The following is a 21,876-nucleotide window of genomic DNA, read 5'->3' as shown; positions in this document are numbered from 1 at the left end:
CGTGGAAGCCAGGGGGAGCTAAGCGGAAATGAATCGCAACGGGACCATGAATTGCAGCACGTACATTGTCAGGATCAGCGCGTGTCGCGGACGCGTACAGGAAGGTCGAGTGAATGCTCCAGAAGAGCATCTGATTGTTTTGCGGACTGTCCCGCATCGTGCGCCCGGCGTCGAGGTCCGGGGAGGCGGTAGAACCGGCAGTCGGTGCCGGCGGATGCTGTGGTTAACGGGCGATTGTCAGACTGGAACATAGTGCTGCTGTTAGCAGGGAACACCAGATACACGTTACCCACGTAATGTAACTGCTGAGAACCAGCACTGTACCGCGGTGGCGCTGTCCATTCGAGGACAGAGCGATTGTCGGTTAAAGAACAGTTAGCAAGCTAAGTGCAGTTAAATTCGTGGCAAATTCCCTGTACTGCTTTGTTAAACGTCGGCTCCACGGTGCCACGGAGTCGTGCTGACGATCTGATACGTTCAGTTTGCCGATTTATTCCTCTACCGTTTTCGTTTAAGTCTACAGTTAGATAAGTCTACAATTCAGATTTTCATTTCCTTTGTGAAACCCACTAACGATGCCTCCATCCACGAGAAGCAAGAAGACAGCCAAGAAACCGCGTCGTGCTGTCGGAAAACCTCGTGGAACAGCGCCCGCGAAGCGCTTGAAGAGCGTCATCGTTCGCCCTGAGCCTGCCGAAGTTCAGTTGTTGGAGCCCACTCTCCAGTCCATTTTTCAGCAGCAGCAAAAACACCAGCAACAGATGGACTCGTTGATTGCCATTGTAAAAACCAGCCACCGCAGGCCGCCCGGCCGCTTTCGCCGTCATCTAATTTGCGGATCCAGCTTGGCGACGATTTCGGAAGAATCGTGCACCAGGTGGACTCCACAAGCAAGGCAGACAATGGAAAAAAGGCGAAGCGTCGGAAGCGAGGTAAGGAAAGTGTTACCTCATCCTCCGAACAGGGTAGCGACGATGAGAGCTTGCCAGAAGACAGTGCAGTACTGCAGCGCCATGGCAACCGCCCCGATATGTTTGGCCATTCGGGACAACCTTCTACGCAGCCATTTGTCTCGGACCAGACAAATCACCAGCTCCCGGCCATACCGGATAAAAGCTGCGGAAGAAACTGCTGGACCTCACTGAATACGTGGATTTTGACTTGCTGCTGCGACGCAACAGAGTGGAAAAGCCCAAGAAATTGCAGTCAAATCTAAGCTTTGTGGATGGGAAGATGACCATTACCCCGGAAGACGGTAAAATCAGCATTGATTCTTTTTCATCGTGGGCAGGTGCATTTTCTGTGTTCTCGGAATATCGCATCACTGTCGCCCCGCAGTTAAGCGCTAAATTTTTCAAGTATTTGGCTATTATTGCGTCGTATGCCGAGCGTGGGGTCCCGACCGCAAACTGGCCGGAGTACGACAGGCAGTTCCGTGCATTCATGACCAGCCACCCGCGGGAGTATGAACTATGGGCGCATCAGCATGAGGACACATACATCGACTGCATCCAGAATCCGCTCCGCAACACCACGGATGCTCCTCCACGTCACGAAAAAGAACGCACAGATGCTGGTAGTCGTCAAGATAAAAACCGGAAAGCGGACGACAAGTGTCGCAACTGTGGTATGCCTGGGCATTTTATTAAGAGCTGCCCGCTACCGCGTAAAGGACAGCCGGGGTACGGGCAGCCCTTTCGGACCGCTTCCGCCGCGGACGGAGAAATCTGCCGTAACTTCAATTTCGGCGGCTGCACCACTCCTTGCAAGGCCGGCCGGCAACACTCCTGTTCGCGATGCGGGGAGTCGAACCACCGCGCAGTTAACTGCACCAAAGTTGGTACCTGAGCTGACAGTGCCGGCGAGAGCGACTACACCACTGCGCACCACCGCTTTCGCCGAACTGCTCACTGAGTATCCTGATGCGTCAGTAGTGTCGTTTATACTGGACACGCTGGCACACGGTGCGCATATTTTCTATGATGGACCGCAGAAAGAACGGTACACTCCCAATGCGGCAACCGCTAAGACCCACAACGCCGCCGTTACTGAATACATCACGAAAGAAGTGGAGAAAGGTCACAGCGTCGGACCGTTCTTATCACCACCTTTACCCCACTTTGTTACGAATTCTCTCGGTGCGCGGCTGAAGAAGGACGGCACTGTAAGAGTCATCATGGATTTATCGCAGCCCACCGGGGACAGCGTGAACGATGCCATTGACGTCAATAAGCTTCCGTTGGAATACTGCTCCGTCGACGATGCTGTTGCCATCTTGAGCAGCTTGGGCCGGGGCGCGTTGATGGCGAAAATGGACGTCAAGTCAGCATTCCGCCTGATTCCGGTGCGGCGCGATCTTTGGAATCTGCTCGGGTATCGCTGGAACGGACAGTACTACTTCGACGTGGTACTTCCGTTTGGGCTACGATCTTCTCCTTACATCTTTGAGCAATTCGCAAAGATTATTGACTGGGCAGTGCGCAGAAGAAGCGGTCTAAGCTCAATGCTTCACTACGTGGATGATTATTTTTTGCCGGAAAGCCCGGCAGTGTCGAGTGCAGCACGTGCATGAGCACCATGTCGCAAATATGCAGTGAGCTGGGGGTCCCTTTGGCGCACGACAAGACCGAAGGACCCGCTACTCAGCTGATATTCTTGGGCATCCTGATCGACTCTGTGAGACAAACCCTTAGTCTCCCAACCGGAAAGCAAAATGAGATACAAGCGGCTCTTGAAGAATGGTCATCTCAGCGTTTCTGCACCCGGCAACAGCTTCAAAGTCTGCTCGGAGTCCTGCAGTTTGCATCGAAGTGCGTACCAGCAAGTCGTCTTTTTACTCGCCGGATGATCATGCTGTTATCTACTCACCGGAACACCAAAATGATCCCCTTAAACTCCGATTTTCACAAGGATCTGGGCTGGTGGCGTGAGTTTCTGCCGACATGGAACGGCACCGCATCCTTTTTACAGCCGGACTGGACGCGGTCAGATGTGCTGCACCTGTACACGGACGCCTCAGCAACACATGGCCTCGGCGCTTATTGTCAGGGGGCGTGGTTTCAGCTCCACTGGCAACTGTGGATAACTGAACTGCAGCCGTGCATTGAGTATCTTGAGATGGTACCGATACTGCTGAGCGTGATCGTCTGGGGAAAGAAGCTGGCCGGCTTGAAAGTTGTCTTCCATTGCGACAATGCCGGCGCCACGCACGCTTGGGAAAACCTCAGATCAACTAACCGCGGGGTGCTGGATATCATGCGTCGCTTAGTTAAAGCCGCAGCAGTCGCGAACATGACGTTAACGCTTAAGCATATTGCCGGAATTAATAATGAAATAGCTGATGCGCTCTCTCGTTTCCAGCAAAGCCGCTTCCGACGACTAGCGCCACAGGCAGAGCTACATCCGGTGGACTGTCCCGACATCTTTCCGGATCTCAGGGCAGCCCTCTGCCATCCCCAGAGCTGAATGAGTTGCTACAGGCTCATATTGCTGAATCTACCCGAGCCACGTACAATGCTGCATTCAACAAGTTCCAGCAATATTGCGCGGTTAGATCGGAGGCATCCCTGCCCGCTAAGCCGGCAACTGTTGCGGAATTTGTAGCGAAATTATACGCAGATAGTAAATGTTATCGGACAGCCACGGTTTACCTTGCCGGCATCCGGAATCGCCACCGTGAATTTAATGAAGCAAGCCCCACGGACAACGACACCGTTCTTAGGGCTCTGGAAGGCTATCGCCGTCTGGCAGTGCCACAAAAGACCGGCGGCTCCCGGTGACACTGGCGCACATGCGATATCTGAAGGACGCTTTGAGAGTGGCCCGCATATCAGAGTACGAACAGTCACTGTACTGGACGACGTTCACTTTCCTGTTCTTCGGCTTCTTCCGCATTGGAGAAATAACAGCAGCCGCTACTAACCGTTTTGACCCACGGCGGACTTTGTTATGGGGGGACATAGTGGATGTTGGCCACCGCCTAACGGTGCAGCTGAAGCTCACAAAGACGGACCAGACGGGGCAGGGTAGTTCTGTCGCGCTGACGGCGACTGGACGTTCAGTCTGCCCCGTGCAGGCTTACCGGAATTACCGTGCTCGCGTGCCCGAGCCTGCGAACGAGCGGCCGCTGTTGCAGCGCGAAGACGGCAAGTTCGTGACAAGGGCAGACGTGGAGAAGTGCCTCTTTCGCCTTCTCACGGATCACCCGGAGAGACCGGATCAGCACGCACAGTTTCCGCATTGGTGCGGCAACTACGGCCGCGGCCAATAACGTGCCTGACCATGCCATCCAACTGGCCGGACGCTGGCGGAGCAACTGTTACACCCGCTACATTCGCCACGCTGGGCCACCCGTGCCACTGAATCCTTACCGGACCGGATAGATTGTTTGGGGCAGTCGGGCGGAAGTGGGGATATCGGAGACTCGAACCGGTGAGGTCATCACCTGCACCTTCGATCTCGCGTATGCCGCCGCGCCGTCGACCCGTTCTTCCCGCAAACGCCCAACTCCGCTGCCGCTCGAGTGTACGGAATTTCCACAAGAATTTAAAGAACAGTTAGCAAGCTAAGTGCAGTTAAATTCGTGGCAAATTCCCTGTACTGCTTTGTTAAACGTCGGCTCGGCCCACTTTCTTTGTTGCGCATGAGAACGTTTAATGTTGCCGCCGGCCGTGCACACGGCCCGATTTTTCTGTTGCTCGCCTTCTGATCAGTCGTGCTGACGATCTGATACGTTCAGTTTGCCGATTTATTCCTCTACCGTTTTCGTTTACCACCCGCCCACCCTACATGGTGGACTTTGTTGTTATTGCTTTCGCAACTGTTATGTTACTCAATGCAATAAACGGGGGCAGTCGGGCGGAAGTGGGGATATCGGAGACTCGAACCGGTGAGGTCATCACCTGCACCTTCGATCTCGCGTATGCCGCCGCGCCGTCGACCCGTTCTTCCCGCAAACGCCCAACTCCGCTGCCGCTCGAGTGTACGGAATTTCCACAAGAATTTAATGTCGTACTTAACGAATACAGTGCTAGCATCATAAGCAGCCGCTTGTTTCTCCGCTTCCGCTACCACGCTGACCACCTTGGTCATGGCATAATAAATTGTCATAATGTACAATAATTGACTCAACCCTTTTGGATTTTTCAAGCAAGTACGAGGCTCAAGCCGGCTAGCAGTCGGTTTATTCACTTGCAGATGTTAGAGAAGTATAATGTACAAACGCGAGTCATTTAAGGGAAGTGGGCCGGTACATGGTAGCAAATACGTGGACATACACGAAAACTTACACTTTCGCGCACTCCCAAACACATTTTTGTTTCGGTTTCTGACATTCTGTAGCCAGACGATTTGTATACACCAGTGTGAAAACCGTTTGTGCGCGCAACACCCGGTTCGGAAGTTATGGCTGTTACAACATTCCAAAAGGTTTAAATGCATTCCGGTGTACCAAAAGTATCATTTATATGGACCGATCTCCCTCAAGTTACGCACGTAAATGCACATAACCACGAAAAACGTTTTTACACCGATCCACTGTTCTAACATGTTTTCAAATTTTAAAATGAATTTCAAAAATGTTAAAATTCATTTTAAAATCTGAAAAAGAATCATGGAAGTCGGGATCGATGTAAGAACGCTCTTCATGGACATGCGCATTTACGTGCATAACTTGAGGGAGATCTGGTCCATACTGAGACTTTGGGTGCACCGAAATGCATTTAAACTTTTTGGAATTTCTAACAGCCATAACTCTCGAACCGGATGTTGCGCGCACAAACGGTTTTCACACCAGTGTACACAAATCTTCTGGCTATAGAATGGCATAAAACGAAACAGAAAATTAATGTGTTTGGGAGTGCGCGAAAGTGTGTTTTCGTGCATGTACACGAATTTGGTACCAGGTACCGGCCCACTTCCCTTAAGTACACTGTACTAATATTTCTGCGCTGCTACCATGGAGGAATTTTCTGTTTAGACCGTTTTCAGCGTTATATACTGCAAATTTCTTAACCAGTCGGCAGTAAATAATTTGCGTCTGTGGCGCTGGACGCGGCAGCGCCGTCGAACGTCAATTTGTCGTTGACTACAGTATTATTCAACAAACATACAGTAAGTAACTCGGCACCGGAAGCAGCGTAGTTACTGGTAAAAAACATACATACGGGCACGAAAATGAGCGAGAATTAATCCAGAAACAAACATAACGCTTCTCTAACAAGCGCGGACGAATAAAAACCCTCTCCGAACCAACCGGCAGTTATCACAAGAATTGTTAAAAAAATTACAACGGAAGAAACTCTCCTTCTTGATTAATGAAAACATCCTTGACCCTATCAGCGTTCCTCCTTGTCCTTGTCAATCTTGCCGGCGTTGCTGGAGGTGGAGCGACTGAGCGCCGGCGTGAGGGGCCGCGGCGGCGGCGGCTCGCGGAGGTGCTCGTTCATGAGCGTCAGCTCCAGCTCGCTGTTGGCGAAGAGCGGCGTCTGCCCGACGGAGGGGGCGCGCGGCCGGCGCGGGGGCGCGGGGGGCGGCGTGGAGGGGGCGCTGCGGGCAGTGCGCTCCATCACCTCCACCAGACTGCTGATGGAGCCGGCGCGCGTGCCCGGCGTGCTGTGGCAGCGGCGTTCCGCGCGGTGCTTGCTGCGGTGCTCCGTGATGAGGTTGTAGCACCAGCGCAGCAGGTGCACGTTGATCAGCAGCTTCGTCGTCAGCAGACTGCGCCACACCAATTAATTATTATCCCATTTTTTATTAACAATGACTTATTATTATCCATTTTTTATCATCAACTTGAGCACCGGATAACCAGCTAAACAAATTTTGTTAATTCACGCTATCTTGAAAATAATTTCAATTTAATTATAAAACGAAAGCAGACTCCGAAAAAAATTTATGGCATCTTTTTCGACCAATTTTTTTGCGTTTACGCACTGCAATGCTTTAAATAAAAATTCCCCGATTATTTTCCCTTTATTATTATTTATTGTTGCAGTTTTCATAGCGAAAACTCATTTAATTCTATAATTTTCGTTGATGAGAGTATTTAAACAGAAATCAGTAAGTTTTTAATAAAAATTTATCGTACGAATCATTAAAAAATGTATATAAAATGTATATTTGGAAATGATTGCAAACTGTCGTCAGAAAATCGGAAATTGTGGATGTTTTTTCTAATGCCGGCCTACCATACGTAGCCGAGGCCGAGGAGGAGCCAGTCGCGGACGTCGTCGAAGCGGAAGCTCTGGTAGACGATGCGGACGACGATGATGGCCAGCGGGATGGGCACGAAGCCCATGCGCCGCACCACCGAGTCGCTCTGGTCCGCGAACTTCTGCAAGGTGGCTTAATTACTCAATTATTCAGCAACACGATGCCAGGATAGAGAGTCTCACGTTGTTATCCAGGTGGCTGGTGGCGAAGTCGTAGGCCAGACTGTACGTGTAGTCCTGGTACACCGACATGCTGATCTCGTTAAACTTGGTGATGAAGGCGTGCTTCGTCCAGTCCACCACCACCTCCGCCACGATGATCAGCAACGCGTCCGGCAGGCACGCCCAGAAATTATCTGCAATTAACCAGCAAACTACAAATACTGCAACCAACAAATAAATTCATAACGGAAAACGATAAACTAGTCAACAACAAAAAATAGAAAATAATTTATCAAATAAATTAACCGTGGCAAAAAAATAAATTAATCCGTATCACAACAGAAATAATTTAGAAAATAAATTCGTCATGGAAAGTAATAAATTAACCAGTAATATAATTACAGAAATAATTTGAAAATAAATTCGCAATGGGAAATAATAAATTAATAAATAAAAGAAATGGACTGGAAAATAAATTCATACTGGGAATAACAATTACTGTATCAATCACAAAATAAATAAAATACACACTACACAGTATCGTATAACACAGAATAATCCTAAGGGAAATGCGGCTTCGGTGCTGGGCACGATGGAAGGGCTGGAGAAGCTGAACGAAATTTTTCTGTTATAGTTCAGTGTTTTTCTTATGTTTATGTATTGCGTTTTTGATTTGACCAATAAAGTGTAAACGTTAATGGAAATTCGGAAAATAACTAATCATGCAGAACAAAAATAATATTAATAAAATAATAAAAGATATCTGAACAGGAAAATAAATTCTTCAGGGAAAATCATAAATTAGTAAACAAGAAAAATAACAGCAAAAAATAGAGATAAGTTCTTAATTGAAACCAACCCATTTTCCAGCCGAGCTCCGTCATGTTGCGGATGACCACCATCAGCAGCAACACGATGAACTGGAAGCGCTCGCGCACGTCACTACAGGAGATCTGGTACAGGTTCTTCTTCTCGAACTTCTTGAACACACTGCCCTTGATCTCCACAAACTACAAAACCACTGCCATCAAATCAGAATCCCACCACTGTCACATGCAACAACCTACGTTGTTGGAGAGGAGAATGACGAGGAGCGCGCGGTTCTGTGAGTTCATGGCGATGTTCAGCGTGGTGATCTGCACGAGGACCACCAAGGAATGCACCACTACAACAACCAAACAATTACGCGCGATCCGTAAAGAAAGAGAAGGAAAATACACTTACTGACATAGAGGAGCGCGGTGATGATCTGCGGGATGATGCCCAGCTGGCTGATGGTCTTGTAGCCCGGCCGGTCCTTGCCGGCGGGGGAGGCCGTCCAGAAGAGGGACTCCAGGATGTCCTGCCCGAAGGAGGAGCACAGCCGGTCCGCCACCTGCCAATTAACGCTGATAATGCTTCCTTCTGACGCAGAATGATTAATCGGCTTACCTCGAGCATGTTGAACATGATGTAGAGCTTGACGACGGCCTGGCCGCGCAGAAAGTGATACATGACGGAGAGGTCCAGCCAGGTGAAGAGCCAGACGCCGAGGAAGATGAAGGAGCCCTTGATCATCTCGCAGATGCAGGTGGTGGGGTACAGACGCCGCGGATTGTCGGCGGACTGCGGCGGGAGGCGGCGCCGGCGCAGCCAGGCCACGTGCAGGAGACTGCGGAAGAGCCTGCCCACCAGCAGCAGCACGTGCCACCAGGCGATGCACAGCCGGATGGGGAAGATGGTGAACACGTACAGGAAGGCGTCCGCGCACTGGATTGTACCCAGCGACATCACCTGCCATCACATCAACCATGCTTAAGAGACATGGCAAATTAATCAAGCATATTTCAGTAACTACTTCTGTCGGCGTGGACAACAAGGGCAAAAATTAACAAATAATCAAATGGCAATTAAAAAATAAGAATTTACAGAAGGCAAATAAAAATAATAAACAAGCCCTCTGAAGTGAAATCTGTAATTTGTTAATTTCTAGGTAATTAAATAAGAAATGCAGACTGAGCAAAAGCTGAGAAAAACTAGAAATAAACAAACATTACAAGAAGCGAAGAGAAATTAGAAAGCAAAGCGAAGCAAAATTGCAAAAAAAAACAAATACAAATTAAGAAATAAAATTAGAAATAAACAAACAGCAAATAAAAGATAAGGAAGACCATATTAGATTTTCAAAAAACTAATATTTAGCACATAACAAGCAAATCAAAATTGGAAAATTCAGGAATACCTTTTCTACTTCGAAGGGGACGGAAAGGAAGGTCTGAATACGGCGGCGCTTCTCCGCCATCCGCTCCTTGTCCTCGCGTTGTCCCTGGTCTCGCCGGCAAGACCGCACCACGTAATCCCAAAAACTCCCTGAAAAAACCCCCGTCAAGCGACAAAACCACTAAATCAGTCTAACAAATAATCATCTGCGAAACCATCCTATTCATTAATTTAATATTTACCTGATTTATCTTACCATTATTTTAAAAATTCAGCATGACTCGAAGGCTTACCCTGCTGCAGAGGAAAGTCCCCTGTTTTGAAATTCTCCGCCACCGGAACGCCACCCATCACAGCATCGAAATCCGCGGGATACCCCCGTCCCGCGCCCTCCCGCCCCTCCCGGCACCCCGATTCCGTCCTTATCCGCGCCCGCCCCCGTCGCCCCTCGTCTCCCCCGCGATTCCTCCCGAGATCCTCCTCCATCAACGCCGGAACAGCGAAATCCACGGAAACTGGCGCGCCTCCGCGAACCTCCTTAGCGAGCTTCTTCCTTGACTGCGCGGCATTCTCCTCGTCCCCGGCGTTCTGCGTCTTGAGGACATTGCGTAGACGCCGCTCCAGGCTACTGGCGGAGAGGAGCTCGGAGTCGGTTTGGTGCAGGGAAGACGCGTTATCGTCATCGGAATACGGAGAAGCATGCGTGTGCGAACTCTGCCAACTCCTGCGCCGTTGTTGTGTGCTGTTACACTCCCCTCCCTGCATCGATGCACTGCTTCTCCTAGCGTCAACCTTGGCATGCTGATGCGATACATGCTGGCAGGAAGCGCAAACGGCGAAGCGGGGCTGGTTGTTCTCGTTGTCCGCTTCCTCGTCCGCGTCCTCCAGCGCCAGATCGTCGTCTTCCACGCACACGTCCTCCACGCTCACCGACATTCTCACTGCCTTCACAACCAATTACACCAAATTTCACATGCAGTCCCTTTCCAGCAATGATTCTGCAACCTTAAAATGTCAACTAAATTATTCTACAAAAATCCCAACATTTGCAAATCTATTCTCAATGATCAGAGTTTTTAGAATTTTGATATTTTTTGAATTTCACGTTATAGCATGTTGTGATGTTTGTGACAGTTTGTCTCTCTTCTCTCTCGTTCCAGCATCCACAACTCCATCACACGGAATTTTCAAAATGGAATTGGAATCGGATGTAACATAGCACACAAGCGAACCGGTCGATTTGATCGCTTCCATTGAGCCAGTTAACTGTAATGGAGTTCCCAACCCGTAACACGCCGTCAAGTGTTGACATCGCGGAAATACAAGCGCGTGTGTGATCGGGATCGAAGAAGCATCACAGTGCGTGTGGACTGTGGAGTACTACGTTGATTCACGAATTTATGCTAACAAATTAAGTTTAATTGGAATCTGTTAATTTACGTCCTTCTTCTTTTAATTTATTGGATGATGGTTATTATTAATCATCGGTGAACGGTGTGTTGGGCGCGGATGACAGATGGTGGGGGATTGGAAATGGCATGATTATTTATTATTGGCGAAGATTGAGTGCGTTGCATCTGTCACGTTGCGAGTGTTGCGATCCGTTCAACGATCTGAGTGCTGCGCAGTTGGCAGTATAATTGAGCCAGCGCCAGACGGCAACGTTGACAATCATAATTGTCCAAAGTGGAGCGTGCCAGTAGCGGGTGTGTGCGTTGGTTGATCTTGAAGGTTGTCGAGTGCAGTTGGAGCGATGCAGCAGGAATCTACAACCTGTCGCATTCCCTAATCAGGCTAATCTGCATCCTCTCCGGGGTTTTGTATTTTCTGGACGCCGTGGCTGAGTGTCTTCTTGCAGGTACGTGGTCTGTTCGTGATGGCATTCCGCTGGCTACGAAAAATTGCGAAAAAGCGTTACTCAGATCAAGTTTTGGGATGCCAGTACACTGAGTACAGTATGATAATTTTGGAAATATTAATAGTGGCCCCGGGGCGTTATTGTGGTTTGTTGGAGAGTTGGGAGAAATTGTGCTGATTTCGAAATTTTCCATTGGGGATTATCTGCCGTTGCAGTTCCTGATGCATAGCATGGTGCTTCTATCCATACTGTTGGTTCTCGTAATAATTGTAATTTTCAGCTGGGCTGTAATTTGCACCGAGCGCGAAGCGCGAGGTGCTGCAATTAACTGATCGTCAAGAGCATAAATTTGTCTGACGCCACGAAGAGCGTACGTAACACTTTTCCAATTCCACAATCCCAATACCATTTCCCAGTGGTATTAGCGCTCGCGCTCGTGCAATAATGTGGTTAACAACCACCGCTAGTTTATTCCTAACAGCTAACAGTTCAGCAATAAAACTGCTGGCTTTGGTTAACCCGTTAACATTCGCAGTTCTTCTTCGATTTCCGCAGCATTTTTACGCGTCGTACAAGCAGATCGGTTGGTGTGTTAAAATTTGCTTCTGGAACTTGGAATGGTTTCTTCAACTTTCTTGTGATTTTCCAAATTTCATTTAAGTAAGTAATAAGTGCAGCTAGTGCAGAAGAAGCCATTTTTTTGTGGCGAAAATCAAGAGGAAGAGAACTGGGAATTTTCCAGACTGTTAATAATTATGATATCTGCATTACGCTGCCGTATCGAGCGGTTGCAATTACTCCAGGCGTCGGAAGTCGTTGAATTTTCTTCATTTAAAATTTTCCGTTTAGATATTTTCGTGAATCATAAATGATGCTAAACAGGAAAGATATTCCTCCAGGAAAACAGGTCACTCTAAAGGAAATCGCTAGTGTATGTTAGGAGCTGTGCGACTTGAAGCGAGCCTGTGCGCTTTCCACGCTAATTAATTAATAGTCCACCAGTCCGATTAATGCAATTTATTTGCAATCTTGTACAGGCAGATGCAATTTACACATAAGTCCGATTAATTATTGTTAATACGTAGTTGTGCCGGTTTGCAGCTGGGGAATTGCGGCTATATTTTTGTTGGGGAAAAGCGTTTGCTGTGTAAAATAGTGTTGGTAGAATGATGAACGTGAGGCGTTGTTGGTTGGTTGTGGTTACTGGTTACATGATTTCCCGGAAGAGCGCAGTACGGGCCTGTTGACGCGGGGGTGCGGGAGTGTAAACAGGACGTGGAAATGAATCCGCGCTGTGTGCGTATACTTTACAGTTAGTGCCTGTACAGGCACACTCTGCACGGCCGCAATCAGCCCGCTAGGCCGTGTTTGTCTTGTCGTGCGGCGATAATTGCCAGCTGCCGCCAGCCGAGCCGCTTCCGCTCGCCGCCATTGGCCGCCGCCTGCATCCCGTCCCCGCCCCCTGAGCATGCGCCGGACTGGACGCCACGGCGCGCACACCGTAATAACCCCGCCGCTTAATCAAACCCTCCGCTTAAAACAATCCCCGCATGATCGCATCCCCGGCGTCCTTTTTATTGCTCCTGCTCGCGCTGTTTGACGACCGAGCATTCTTGTAATTAAACCAGTCGCTTCGTCATTCGATCATTTTGATGCAGCCCCAATGACTGGCCAGTCAATTACCGGCCCGGCTGCTGCTTATATTACGCCGCGATACGCTGGCCGTTGCTGCGACTTGCGCCCGCCGGCCTCCGAGATGATGCCAGCTGGCCTCCTGCCGCTCGCGTCGTAAACGCGAAAAATCATTTCTGATCAGACGGATCGGCCTGTGCTTTTTTTCCGTATCGTCATTTGCACCGCAGAGTTTTTTATTGGCGAAATCTCGGTCAGTTTTAATGCGTTCTGCAACGTGATGACTGCGCTGATTGCCAATCAGCAGAAATTCCATCATGATGGCCATTTCATTATAAAAATGCAATTTAATCCGCTCAGTCTTTCCGGTTAATGTTGACTGACAGTGCGGCGTAGTGATTTGAATTTAAGGTAATTATTAATTTAATATTTAATCAACTTTTAACTTTACTAAATTAATGATTATTTTTGTGGATACATTTGAAGGAGTTTTTTTGTTAAAAATAAATGTGTGCTGGAAGATTGATTCCTGTATGCTAACGAACGAGAAAAGGCAGAGAACTGAGCTCTTTAATCATTTGTAATGCAATGAAGTCAACGGCTGCGGGAAAAAATTAGCCTAAAATCAGTGGTGATTAATTCAGTGAGCGCGCGCGTGTAGATGGAACTTTGTTTAAGATGATCAGACTGCGTCGTTGTATGCGATTGAGGAGAGGGGAAATGGATGGGCATTCTAAGTTGATTTGACCCGATGAATAGGGAATAAAATGCGCGCATGTGTTCCCCTCTTCCCTTCCCGGTTCCCGCGGCCGGCGCAGTAATCCAATTGTGCAGGGAGAGAGCGAGCGAGTGCAGCCAGCAGTCGGCGTGGATGAACAGTAGAAATTGATGCTTTTCCGCATGCTGCACCCATCTGTCCGCTGTAGCACTCACTGTGCCACTTTCCGTACTTTGTATGCGTTTCTAATTTCGATTTTGTGCTACTCAGATTATTTTTGGTTAGAGTTTAATTGGAATAATCGGAATTAAATTTTATTTTACAGTGAGCGTGGAGGGATTTTAACTGGCGTGGAAATCATCTGTATCTGTTGGATTGAAATTTCGTTGTTACGGGAGATGTGACGGTGTGGAGTGTGGATTAATCTCACCGGGATCTGAGTGCTGAGGATGCCGGCCGCCCGCATGAGCGCCCAGGCCGTGCCGCAGAATCCCCCGGGAGCGCCGGCCCCCGGCGCCCAGGGCCCGCGGGCGCTGCTGGACGCCGAGCAGCGCCAGAACGCCGGCATCACCTGCCGCGATGTCTGCTGGCTCTTCTGCTGTCCGCCCTGGCCTTCTTCCATTGCTGGTCAGTCTATCAATCAACTTTCCTCTTAATTTTGCTGCTGTATTTTTAGTTAGAAATGGCATCGTCGAAAGCGCATCAGTTTTTGAAAACGAGCATTTATTTTCTTCGTTTATTTTAATGGAAATTAACTTGTTTATCTTATTGAAATTATGAAATTTTTTCTATTGGAAGTGGCATCATCAGTTAATTATATAAAAATAAAAAGTGTATCAATTAATTATATAAAAACGTGAAGTTAATTTCCTTAATTATTTTAATGGAAATTCCCATTTTGGAAATTGTGTCTGATTTATTAATTTTTTTTAATGGAAATAATAATGGAATATCCTTCATTTTTTGCTGTATTTTCAGCGTGGAAAGCGCTTCAGTTATAAAGGACGTGTAATTATTTTTCTAATTTATTTTAATGGAAATAATTCGCTGAAAGTGTATCGGTTTACGGAAGCCTTTTTGCAAAGTAATAGCATCGTCTCTTCCGCGGACAATCGCGCTATTCACAGCGGCGTTCGTTGCGTATTGTTGTCGGAAAAGAAATTTGTGTGTAGTCGGCTGATTTCGTCACGCCGCTGTGTGACTGTGTGGGTCGATAGCCAGTGTTTGTGCTGCGTTGTGCGGGGCATTGTTGACGTGTTGACGGTGTTTTGTGGTGCATGTTGTCGTTGGCAAACAGCGCTGACGGTGGCGTCTGTCAAGAGGGAAAGAAACGTTTCAATTTCCCTCCGTTCAGCACATAATCCGCGTGTCATGTTGTTAGCGCCGTCCCGGAAGCGTATTAGATTAATGAGAGCATCTTGACATATTTTTCAGTGAGGATACAATTTAATTTTTAATTTCCCTGGCAATTTCTCAGCGGGTTGCTGCAACCGCTAATGGATTAATCATTAGCCGCTTAGGTAATTCAGCGAACGGGAAAATTCATCCGGTTGAAAAAAGGAAGAGTGCGGCAAATGGTTTCGCGGAAAGATTAAGTGCAGAAGTAGTGTCAACAGAGACACGGCAGCCGGCCGATTAAAGGGGTTAGTTGGCTGGATGGGGTCGGAAGGGATGGGGTTTCTTTTGAGTGGGATGAGAATGGGATGATGGGCCCGGGAGCGCAGCGGCGATAAAGCGCTCGCATACTCGTGAGGAATTACGGATTCGACGAAGGATGAAGCGCTGTGCAAGCGGCTCAGCGGCCTCAACCGCGCATCCGCGTTCTTTGACATTGCACGCGAGAAAAACGTTCCACACCACTTGCTCCCGGGGGAGTGCCGGCGTAGTGCGCTTTTTATGCTGTACAACTAGAGCGGAAGTCATAGAAAAACCTGGCTGTTCCTTTTCACTGATCAGTGCTTGAGAATTTTCGCACTATTTCACGTTCGATTTACGTCCCAGTTTCCTCTGCATCATGTTGCTTTTGCATGAGTCAGGTTTCAACGTCGCATTTAGAAATTGCATAATTTTTAAGAACTTCCTCTTAATTTTTTGAATAGAAGTATTGCAGAGAAAAGTAATTTTTTATAGCGAAAATCAACAAGGGAAAGAATGGGAATTTTGGAACAATTCTAGCTAAAATTAGCATTAGGCTGAATCACCGAGCGGTTACGATTGCTTCCAGCGTCGGAAGTGCCGGAATTTTTTTATTTGAAATTTCCAGCTGGGAGATTTTCGTTAAACGTACATGGTGTTCGATAGAAAAGTGTTTTCCACAGAAGTACAAGTTATTTTGAAGGAAATCGCTCATGCGCGTTAGGAGCTATGCGTCTTGAAGCTCCTCCCAGGCAGTCAAAATAGCACTTTCGACAAACAGTCAGATATATCGTGACTTGTTTAGTAATAATGAATTTGCGTGCATTGCAGCCAAACTAGCGTTCGTCCCCCCGGAAGCCAGCTACAAGTTCGTGCCCGTGGTCACTCCCGGCGAGTGCGAGGCCTCCTCGGCGTCGGTGGGCGGGAGTGGGCCGCGGGAGCGCTTCCGCATCGTCTTAAACGACCCACTGGACTGGCACTTTGTCCCCTCGCAACTAGAGGCCGTGGAGGCGTTCTACGCGCGCAGCGCCAAGGGCCAGCAGATCGCCTGCATGTACATGCGCAGCTGCAGCCCGGAGGCGCGCTTCACCATGCTCTTCAGCCACGGGAACGCCGTTGATCTCGGACAGATGTGCAGTTTCTACTGGGCGCTCGGCAAGCGGCTGGGCGTCAACATCTTCAGCTACGACTACTCGGGCTACGGGGTGGGTGGCCGGGCGACAGACGGTCCCTTTGATACAGATTAGCAAAGGTTTGTCGTTGGTATAGGTGAGCACGGGCACGCCGTCGGAGAAGAACGTGTACGCCGACGTGGAGGCCGCCTGGCGCGAGCTGCAGACGCGCTACGGGATCAAAGCGGAGAACGTGATCCTGTACGGCCAGAGCATCGGCACCGTGGCCGCCGTGGACCTGGCCGCCAAGGAGCGCTTCGGTGGGGTCATTCTCCACGGGACGCTGGCCTCGGGGCTGCGCGTCGCCTTCCCCGAGACGCGCCGCAACTGGTTCTTCGACGTCTTCAAAAGGTACCTCTTGAAACTTATTTACTAATTTTTTACGTAGTTAAATTTAATTGAATTGATAAAATAATCCTAGGACGTCTTATATAACCATAATCCGGCTTAAAATACTAAAATATCTTTTTATTTTATAATAAATTAAATTAGAATAAATAATTGAAAGAATATTATTGTGACTTTTAAATATTCGAATGCATATCGAGCAATGGTTCCCGGTAGACAAGGACTGCGCCTGTGTAGGCGCAGTCCGTATTATTCTACTGCTGGAAGGCAGTATTGTGTAATGGACGACCGACGAAGTGCTCCCTTCAGGCCATTTGAATGCCGTGATGGCTAGTCAAAAGATCAATCGATTAGCTGCTTGTCAAAACACATCCATCCCTCCTCTCCCGCGATAACAGGATGTCAAGTGGCTGCACTAAATCAACGCAGCCATAATACAGAATACACTCGCCCTGCGCACTCTCACCCGGCCACTTGCCCACCGGAATTAACTCTGATACACTCCCTCCCACCATCACTCCATCCCAGAAAATCCCGTACACATTTTTTTCCAAAAATTTATTATTTCTTTTCCTGGAATTTTTTATTAATTCTTCCTATACCATTTGGCTGTCTGGAAAGCGCTTCGAGATGCACTGCTTCCAACGCACAAGAGTGATTTTCTTGAGAGTAACCTGTATTCCCGTGCGATTCATTTTCCTGTTGAATATAGTTTATGTTTCACGAAAATATATAAAACTGAACAATTTAGATGAAGGCAATTCAGGGACTTCCGGCGCATGAAACAATTAATGCTAATTTACCTTGACAGTTTTTCAAAATTCCTGTGCTTTTACTTTCTGATTTTCGCTTGAAAAAATACTTCCCCTGCAATAACGTTATGTAAGAAAAATCGGAATAAGTTATAAGGAAGCATCCTTCAGGTAAAAGCTAAATTATGGCTACATAATGTGTGCGAAAAAGTGCTTGTTTCGTGTTGAGAGTAAAGTAAAGCTTATTTCGGCGGTGTATAATGGTGTGAAATGTGTTAATTTATAGCATTGACAAGGCGGAGCGGATCCACTCGCGGACGCTGGTGATCCACGGGAGCGAGGACGAGGTGATCCCGGTGGCGCACGGCATCTCGATCTACGAGCGCCTGCCGGCCGCCGTGGACCCGCTCTTCATCGAGGGCGCCGGCCACAACGACGTGGAGCTCTTCGCGCAGTATTACGACCGCCTCAAGCGCTTCATCAACGACGAACTGCGCCAGGCCCCACTGGACGCCCCGGGACCGGCGGCCCCCGAGGTCCTCCCCACGCTGTAGCGGTTGTCCCGTTCGTTCCCTGGGGAGCCGTTAAAGCGCACCCCGTGGGCGGTTGACTTGATGCTTTCGGTTTTTCTTACTCTCCATGTTTGTTGGTTAATTGGCGTTGATTTCTGAACGGATGGATGGATGCATGATCCGACCAGTTGAGGTTCTGGCTGTTTGCTTGATGATTGGTTGGGCCGAGTTAATTTCTCTGGGTGGCGGGTGGTGCGTTGACGATGCGGCGGTGTACACGCGTCGCTCGGCGCCGCTGGCTGTGTTCTCTGCGGACCAGGTTGCGCTGCGCTGGACTGGTTGGTTTTCCATTAAATTATCAGTATGACCAGATACGTCGTACAACTGATCGCCAAAATGTCGATAAATATATGTACGTATGTAGGACTAGGAGATTGCAGGAAATCATCGCCGACAAAAACCTGATCACTTCTCGTACGGTCGTTCGGTTGGCCAGCTATAGCAAGTGAGCGAATGGGCGATGGACGTTCCGTTGGACAATCGTCAATTAAACATTTCCCAAACCGATTTTCTTCCGGGCTTCTTTTTTACCTGTTTAGGAAGATCGCACCCTTTGCAGGATACCTGAAATTTTTAAAAAAATGTTGAGCCGTTTTTTTAGCAATGGCGTCGTTAAAAAGAGTGACGACGCACTTAGGCCACGCCACGCCACGCGAGCCACTGCACTACACTACACCACGATATCTGCAGTCACCGCCACACAAGTGCGGCTCGGCTGTCTGACTTCAAATAGTTTGATGAATTTCTTTGTTTCTTAAAAATTAAACCTTTGTCTTGAACACGATCACACAAGAAAAATTATCAGGAGGATACATGCAGGACAGGCACGGTGGCATACTGTCTGCTCGATACAGTATTCCACCGAAAAAAAACATATTCCGAAAAACCGAACAGTAGTGTACATACGGGTACTGTACGGTACCGGCATATACAAATATTAATATGCGCGACTAATAAGTACGTATAATTTTACCCAGATGTCAACCGTCATGCACATTGTACAATACAGCTGGATCAAACTGTAACTTTCCAGTAGAAGATAATAAAATTATAAAATTCAAAATTCCGCTGCCCCCAAAACCATATGTACAATACTGTTCACGATTACCTATGCGGTACGTATTGCCGGTGTGCGTATATGAAGACACGCTTTAGTATGCTTTTTCTAAGTACCGGTAACTAATAATATTTATTCAGACTGGCAATACAGTACAAAAGGCTTAATGTTCCTATAAAAGTAAAGGTATACTGATTATGCAGCCTCGGGCAACCTAAGAAAATGTACATGTACAACCGTGCAGATAGTACATACAATAACAGATATGAACACCTATCCGAAAACATGAACAAAAAATAAACAGCTACAACGCTTCGCAGTAAGAGGTGAACATCCGAGAAGGTTCAATTCTATTGAGGGTTGTTCCTGGTGGTGCGGTTCCCTCAATGGCCGCGTTCGGGGCGTTCCAAGGCTGCATGTTTATGCTAATCCCAAATGCACCTTTTCTGCCGGAAGACCAAGACACGACCGTATAGACGACGTTTTTCGCCGGGCACTTAGTTCCGCTGGCATTATAATTGGCATCCCAGCGCGAACGGAACTCAGAGGCATGCACCACGAAAACGACACACGCCTGGACGAAGTCCACAGTTCCACGATAACGACATTTGGCAACAAAGAACCAGCAATAAGCCATTAACCGAAACGACAAAAAATTACCAGGACTGAACATATGGGATACATATCGATGGACGAATAGCTGCAAACCGCAGTAAACAGCACTGTTAACCAACAGATCCACGAGGTCTTTCGTCGAGCAGTGGATTGCCTTTCAGTTCGCGACGCAGCCTTACCAGGGCACATACCGAGGCTATAAATTCAGAAAAATCTTATTTTTTGCAGGAAGGTAGAACAACTATGTAAGATGCTTAAAAAAATTATTTCATGTGCCATGGCCAATGGGCGTGGTCAAAACAAAAGTTAAAAGTTAATCCTACACTGCGCTGTAGCCTATAGGAAATATCTCCAGATTGTGTTTAGAACTTTAGATGCAGGACCGGTTCTCAGTCTCACTGCTCTTAACTTTAATTTTGTAGTTGTGTTTGTGTGAGGAATTTTTCGACTATTACAAATTCTAGGTAACACGCGCGTACCGATCTATCCCGACTTAAACAACTTAAAGCATGCGTTGCACACCATTTCGCATGCAGGCGGCTGAACTGGGAATGCTTCTGTGTGTTATGACTTTACAAGTTCCCCGTAATAATCGAAAAATTGCTTACACGAATCAAAGTAAATCGTTTCATCGTTTCTACTGAAAACGTACAGATAAATATAAAGTATGCTTAGACAAATACATATTCTGTACGAGTTAGCTGCCTTCGCTGCCAGATTGTCCAGTAACGTTATGTTATGAGTCTCATAGCGTATGATGCGGTGCATTTCCTATAGGCTACAGCACGGTGTAGGATCAACTTTGAAATTTTGTTTTGGCTACGCCCATTGGCCATGGCACATGAAATAATTTTTTTAAACATCCTACATAGTTGTTCTACCTTTCTGCCAAAAATAAGATTTTTCTGAATTTATAGCCTCGGTATGTGCCCTGGTTAGTGCCGTGAGAATGAAGGACTGGCTGGTGATTTGTGTTCATAGTAGTCCTTCAAACGGTAGTGGACGAATCCTCCGACGGTATATCCAACCAGTGCTCCCACAATGGTCCCCACATTCCACGCAGCAACGATCCCCGCTTTCCCAGCTGCAGCGTCCAGTTGCAACTTACGCGATTCCAGTTTCCCGACAACCACGCCGTCCACTCCACCCGCAATTCCGCCACTGATAAACCCGAAGAACCGAGCTTCCAGATTTTCCATCCCATGGAAGAAAGTCACGAATCCCCAACCAAAACCTGCCGTCACCCCTAGTGTTCCACCGATAATCATTCCAGACCGCTCCATTAAGCGACATCTGACAGCCTGGCTTAAGCTCATGCTGGCAAACGATTACTGTACACAAATTTTACGACGGCAAAAGCTACCGTAGAAATAGCACGCTAATGATAATTATAATGACCTAACAAGTTAACAGAGACGAATTTCAGAAAACAGTTTTGGAAAATGCAGAATAAGGTCTAAAATATGATAAGTTACTGTAATGATAAATCGCCACATTGGTTTGTTAGCCAGTATTAAACTGCCTTGCGATGGGGGGAGTACCGATCCTCGATAGAACAAAATCTAAGAAAGAAGATTCGTAATACCAAGTACTTACGTATTGCATCAGCAATCAGCAGCAAGTGCCGTATACCGAAATGTACCGGTGTTTTGGCGTCATAATTTACCGTGCCTTGCATTGTTCTTGTCATTAAACATGCCGTGAACTTCCGTTGTTATGTTCAGTAATTGTGTTACGTCAGTAAGACCGTCCACGACCGCGCCGTTGCCGGTCGTGCCACCACCCAGCTACTGAACGTGCTAGGAAAGATGATCCAGCAGCAGTCAGGCGAACCGCGAGCACTAGAGTTTCTGCGTCAACGGATCAGCATCGAAATACAGCGGGGAAACACAGCATCTATAATGGGAACAGCACCACCGGCGGCGAATTTAGACGAAATATTCTC

At 47.8% G+C, this 21,876-nt stretch overlaps 3 protein-coding genes across 4 annotated transcripts; 2 read left to right on the top strand and 1 right to left on the bottom strand.

Annotated features, from left to right (window-relative positions):
* Window positions 1-2,880: 2,880 nt before the first annotated feature.
* Window positions 2,881-3,465, top strand: LOC129592381 (uncharacterized). Its single transcript, XM_055488399.1, has one exon. The coding sequence runs from the start codon at window positions 2,881-2,883 to the stop codon at window positions 3,463-3,465; it is 585 nt and encodes a 194-aa protein (XP_055344374.1).
* Window positions 3,466-6,075: 2,610 nt separating this feature from the next.
* LOC129592354 (transmembrane anterior posterior transformation protein 1-like) lies at window positions 6,076-10,679 on the bottom strand. The gene is made up of 9 exons (XM_055488365.1): window positions 9,866-10,679; window positions 9,595-9,722; window positions 8,805-9,146; window positions 8,598-8,748; window positions 8,441-8,538; window positions 8,233-8,383; window positions 7,395-7,567; window positions 7,188-7,333; window positions 6,076-6,717 (listed from the first exon to the last, which is right to left on the bottom strand). Exons 1-9 carry the CDS (start codon window positions 10,506-10,508, stop codon window positions 6,336-6,338), a joined length of 2,214 nt encoding a protein of 737 aa, XP_055344340.1. The 5' UTR covers window positions 10,509-10,679; the 3' UTR covers window positions 6,076-6,335.
* A 250-nt stretch (window positions 10,680-10,929) lies between these two features.
* LOC129592355 (alpha/beta hydrolase domain-containing protein 17C-like) lies at window positions 10,930-18,571 on the top strand. Of its 2 annotated transcripts, none has more exons than XM_055488366.1 (5): window positions 10,930-11,430; window positions 14,106-14,407; window positions 16,247-16,620; window positions 16,685-16,938; window positions 17,974-18,571. In XM_055488366.1, exons 2-5 carry the CDS (start codon window positions 14,230-14,232, stop codon window positions 18,239-18,241), a joined length of 1,074 nt encoding a protein of 357 aa, XP_055344341.1. In that variant the 5' UTR covers window positions 10,930-11,430; window positions 14,106-14,229; the 3' UTR covers window positions 18,242-18,571. The 2 variants fall into 2 exon arrangements, with proteins under 2 accessions (XP_055344341.1, XP_055344342.1); XM_055488367.1 differs by lacking the exon at window positions 10,930-11,430 and adding an exon at window positions 12,958-13,473.
* The last annotated feature ends 3,305 nt before the right edge of the window (window positions 18,572-21,876 follow it).

This window comes from Paramacrobiotus metropolitanus, unplaced genomic scaffold (genome assembly GCF_019649055.1).
Source record: "Paramacrobiotus metropolitanus isolate TYO unplaced genomic scaffold, Prichtersi_v1.0 Parri_scaffold0000052, whole genome shotgun sequence".
Taxonomy (NCBI): Eukaryota; Metazoa; Tardigrada; class Eutardigrada; order Parachela; family Macrobiotidae; genus Paramacrobiotus; species Paramacrobiotus metropolitanus.
This window is presented reverse-complemented; position numbering and strand designations above follow the sequence as displayed.

What these genes read in the sequence shown, in the direction of transcription:
- LOC129592381 (XM_055488399.1), top strand. Translation starts at nt 2,881, where the DNA reads ATGATCCCCTTAAACTCCGATTTTCACAAGGATCTGGGCTGGTGGCGT.
- LOC129592354 (XM_055488365.1), bottom strand. Translation starts at nt 10,508, where the DNA reads ATGTCGGTGAGCGTGGAGGACGTGTGCGTGGAAGACGACGATCTGGCG. An exon ending in TCCCCTTCGAAGTAGAAAAG is followed by an intron (nt 9,147 to 9,594) that starts GTATTCCTGAAT and finishes ATGTGATGGCAG; the next exon opens with GTGATGTCGCTGGGTACAAT. An exon ending in CCAGCCACCTGGATAACAAC is followed by an intron (nt 7,334 to 7,394) that starts GTGAGACTCTCT and finishes GCCACCTTGCAG; the next exon opens with AAGTTCGCGGACCAGAGCGA.
- LOC129592355 (XM_055488366.1), top strand. Translation starts at nt 14,230, where the DNA reads ATGCCGGCCGCCCGCATGAGCGCCCAGGCCGTGCCGCAGAATCCCCCG. An exon ending in CTGGCCTTCTTCCATTGCTG is followed by an intron (nt 14,408 to 16,246) that starts GTCAGTCTATCA and finishes CGTGCATTGCAG; the next exon opens with CCAAACTAGCGTTCGTCCCC. An exon ending in TTCTTCGACGTCTTCAAAAG is followed by an intron (nt 16,939 to 17,973) that starts GTACCTCTTGAA and finishes GTTAATTTATAG; the next exon opens with CATTGACAAGGCGGAGCGGA.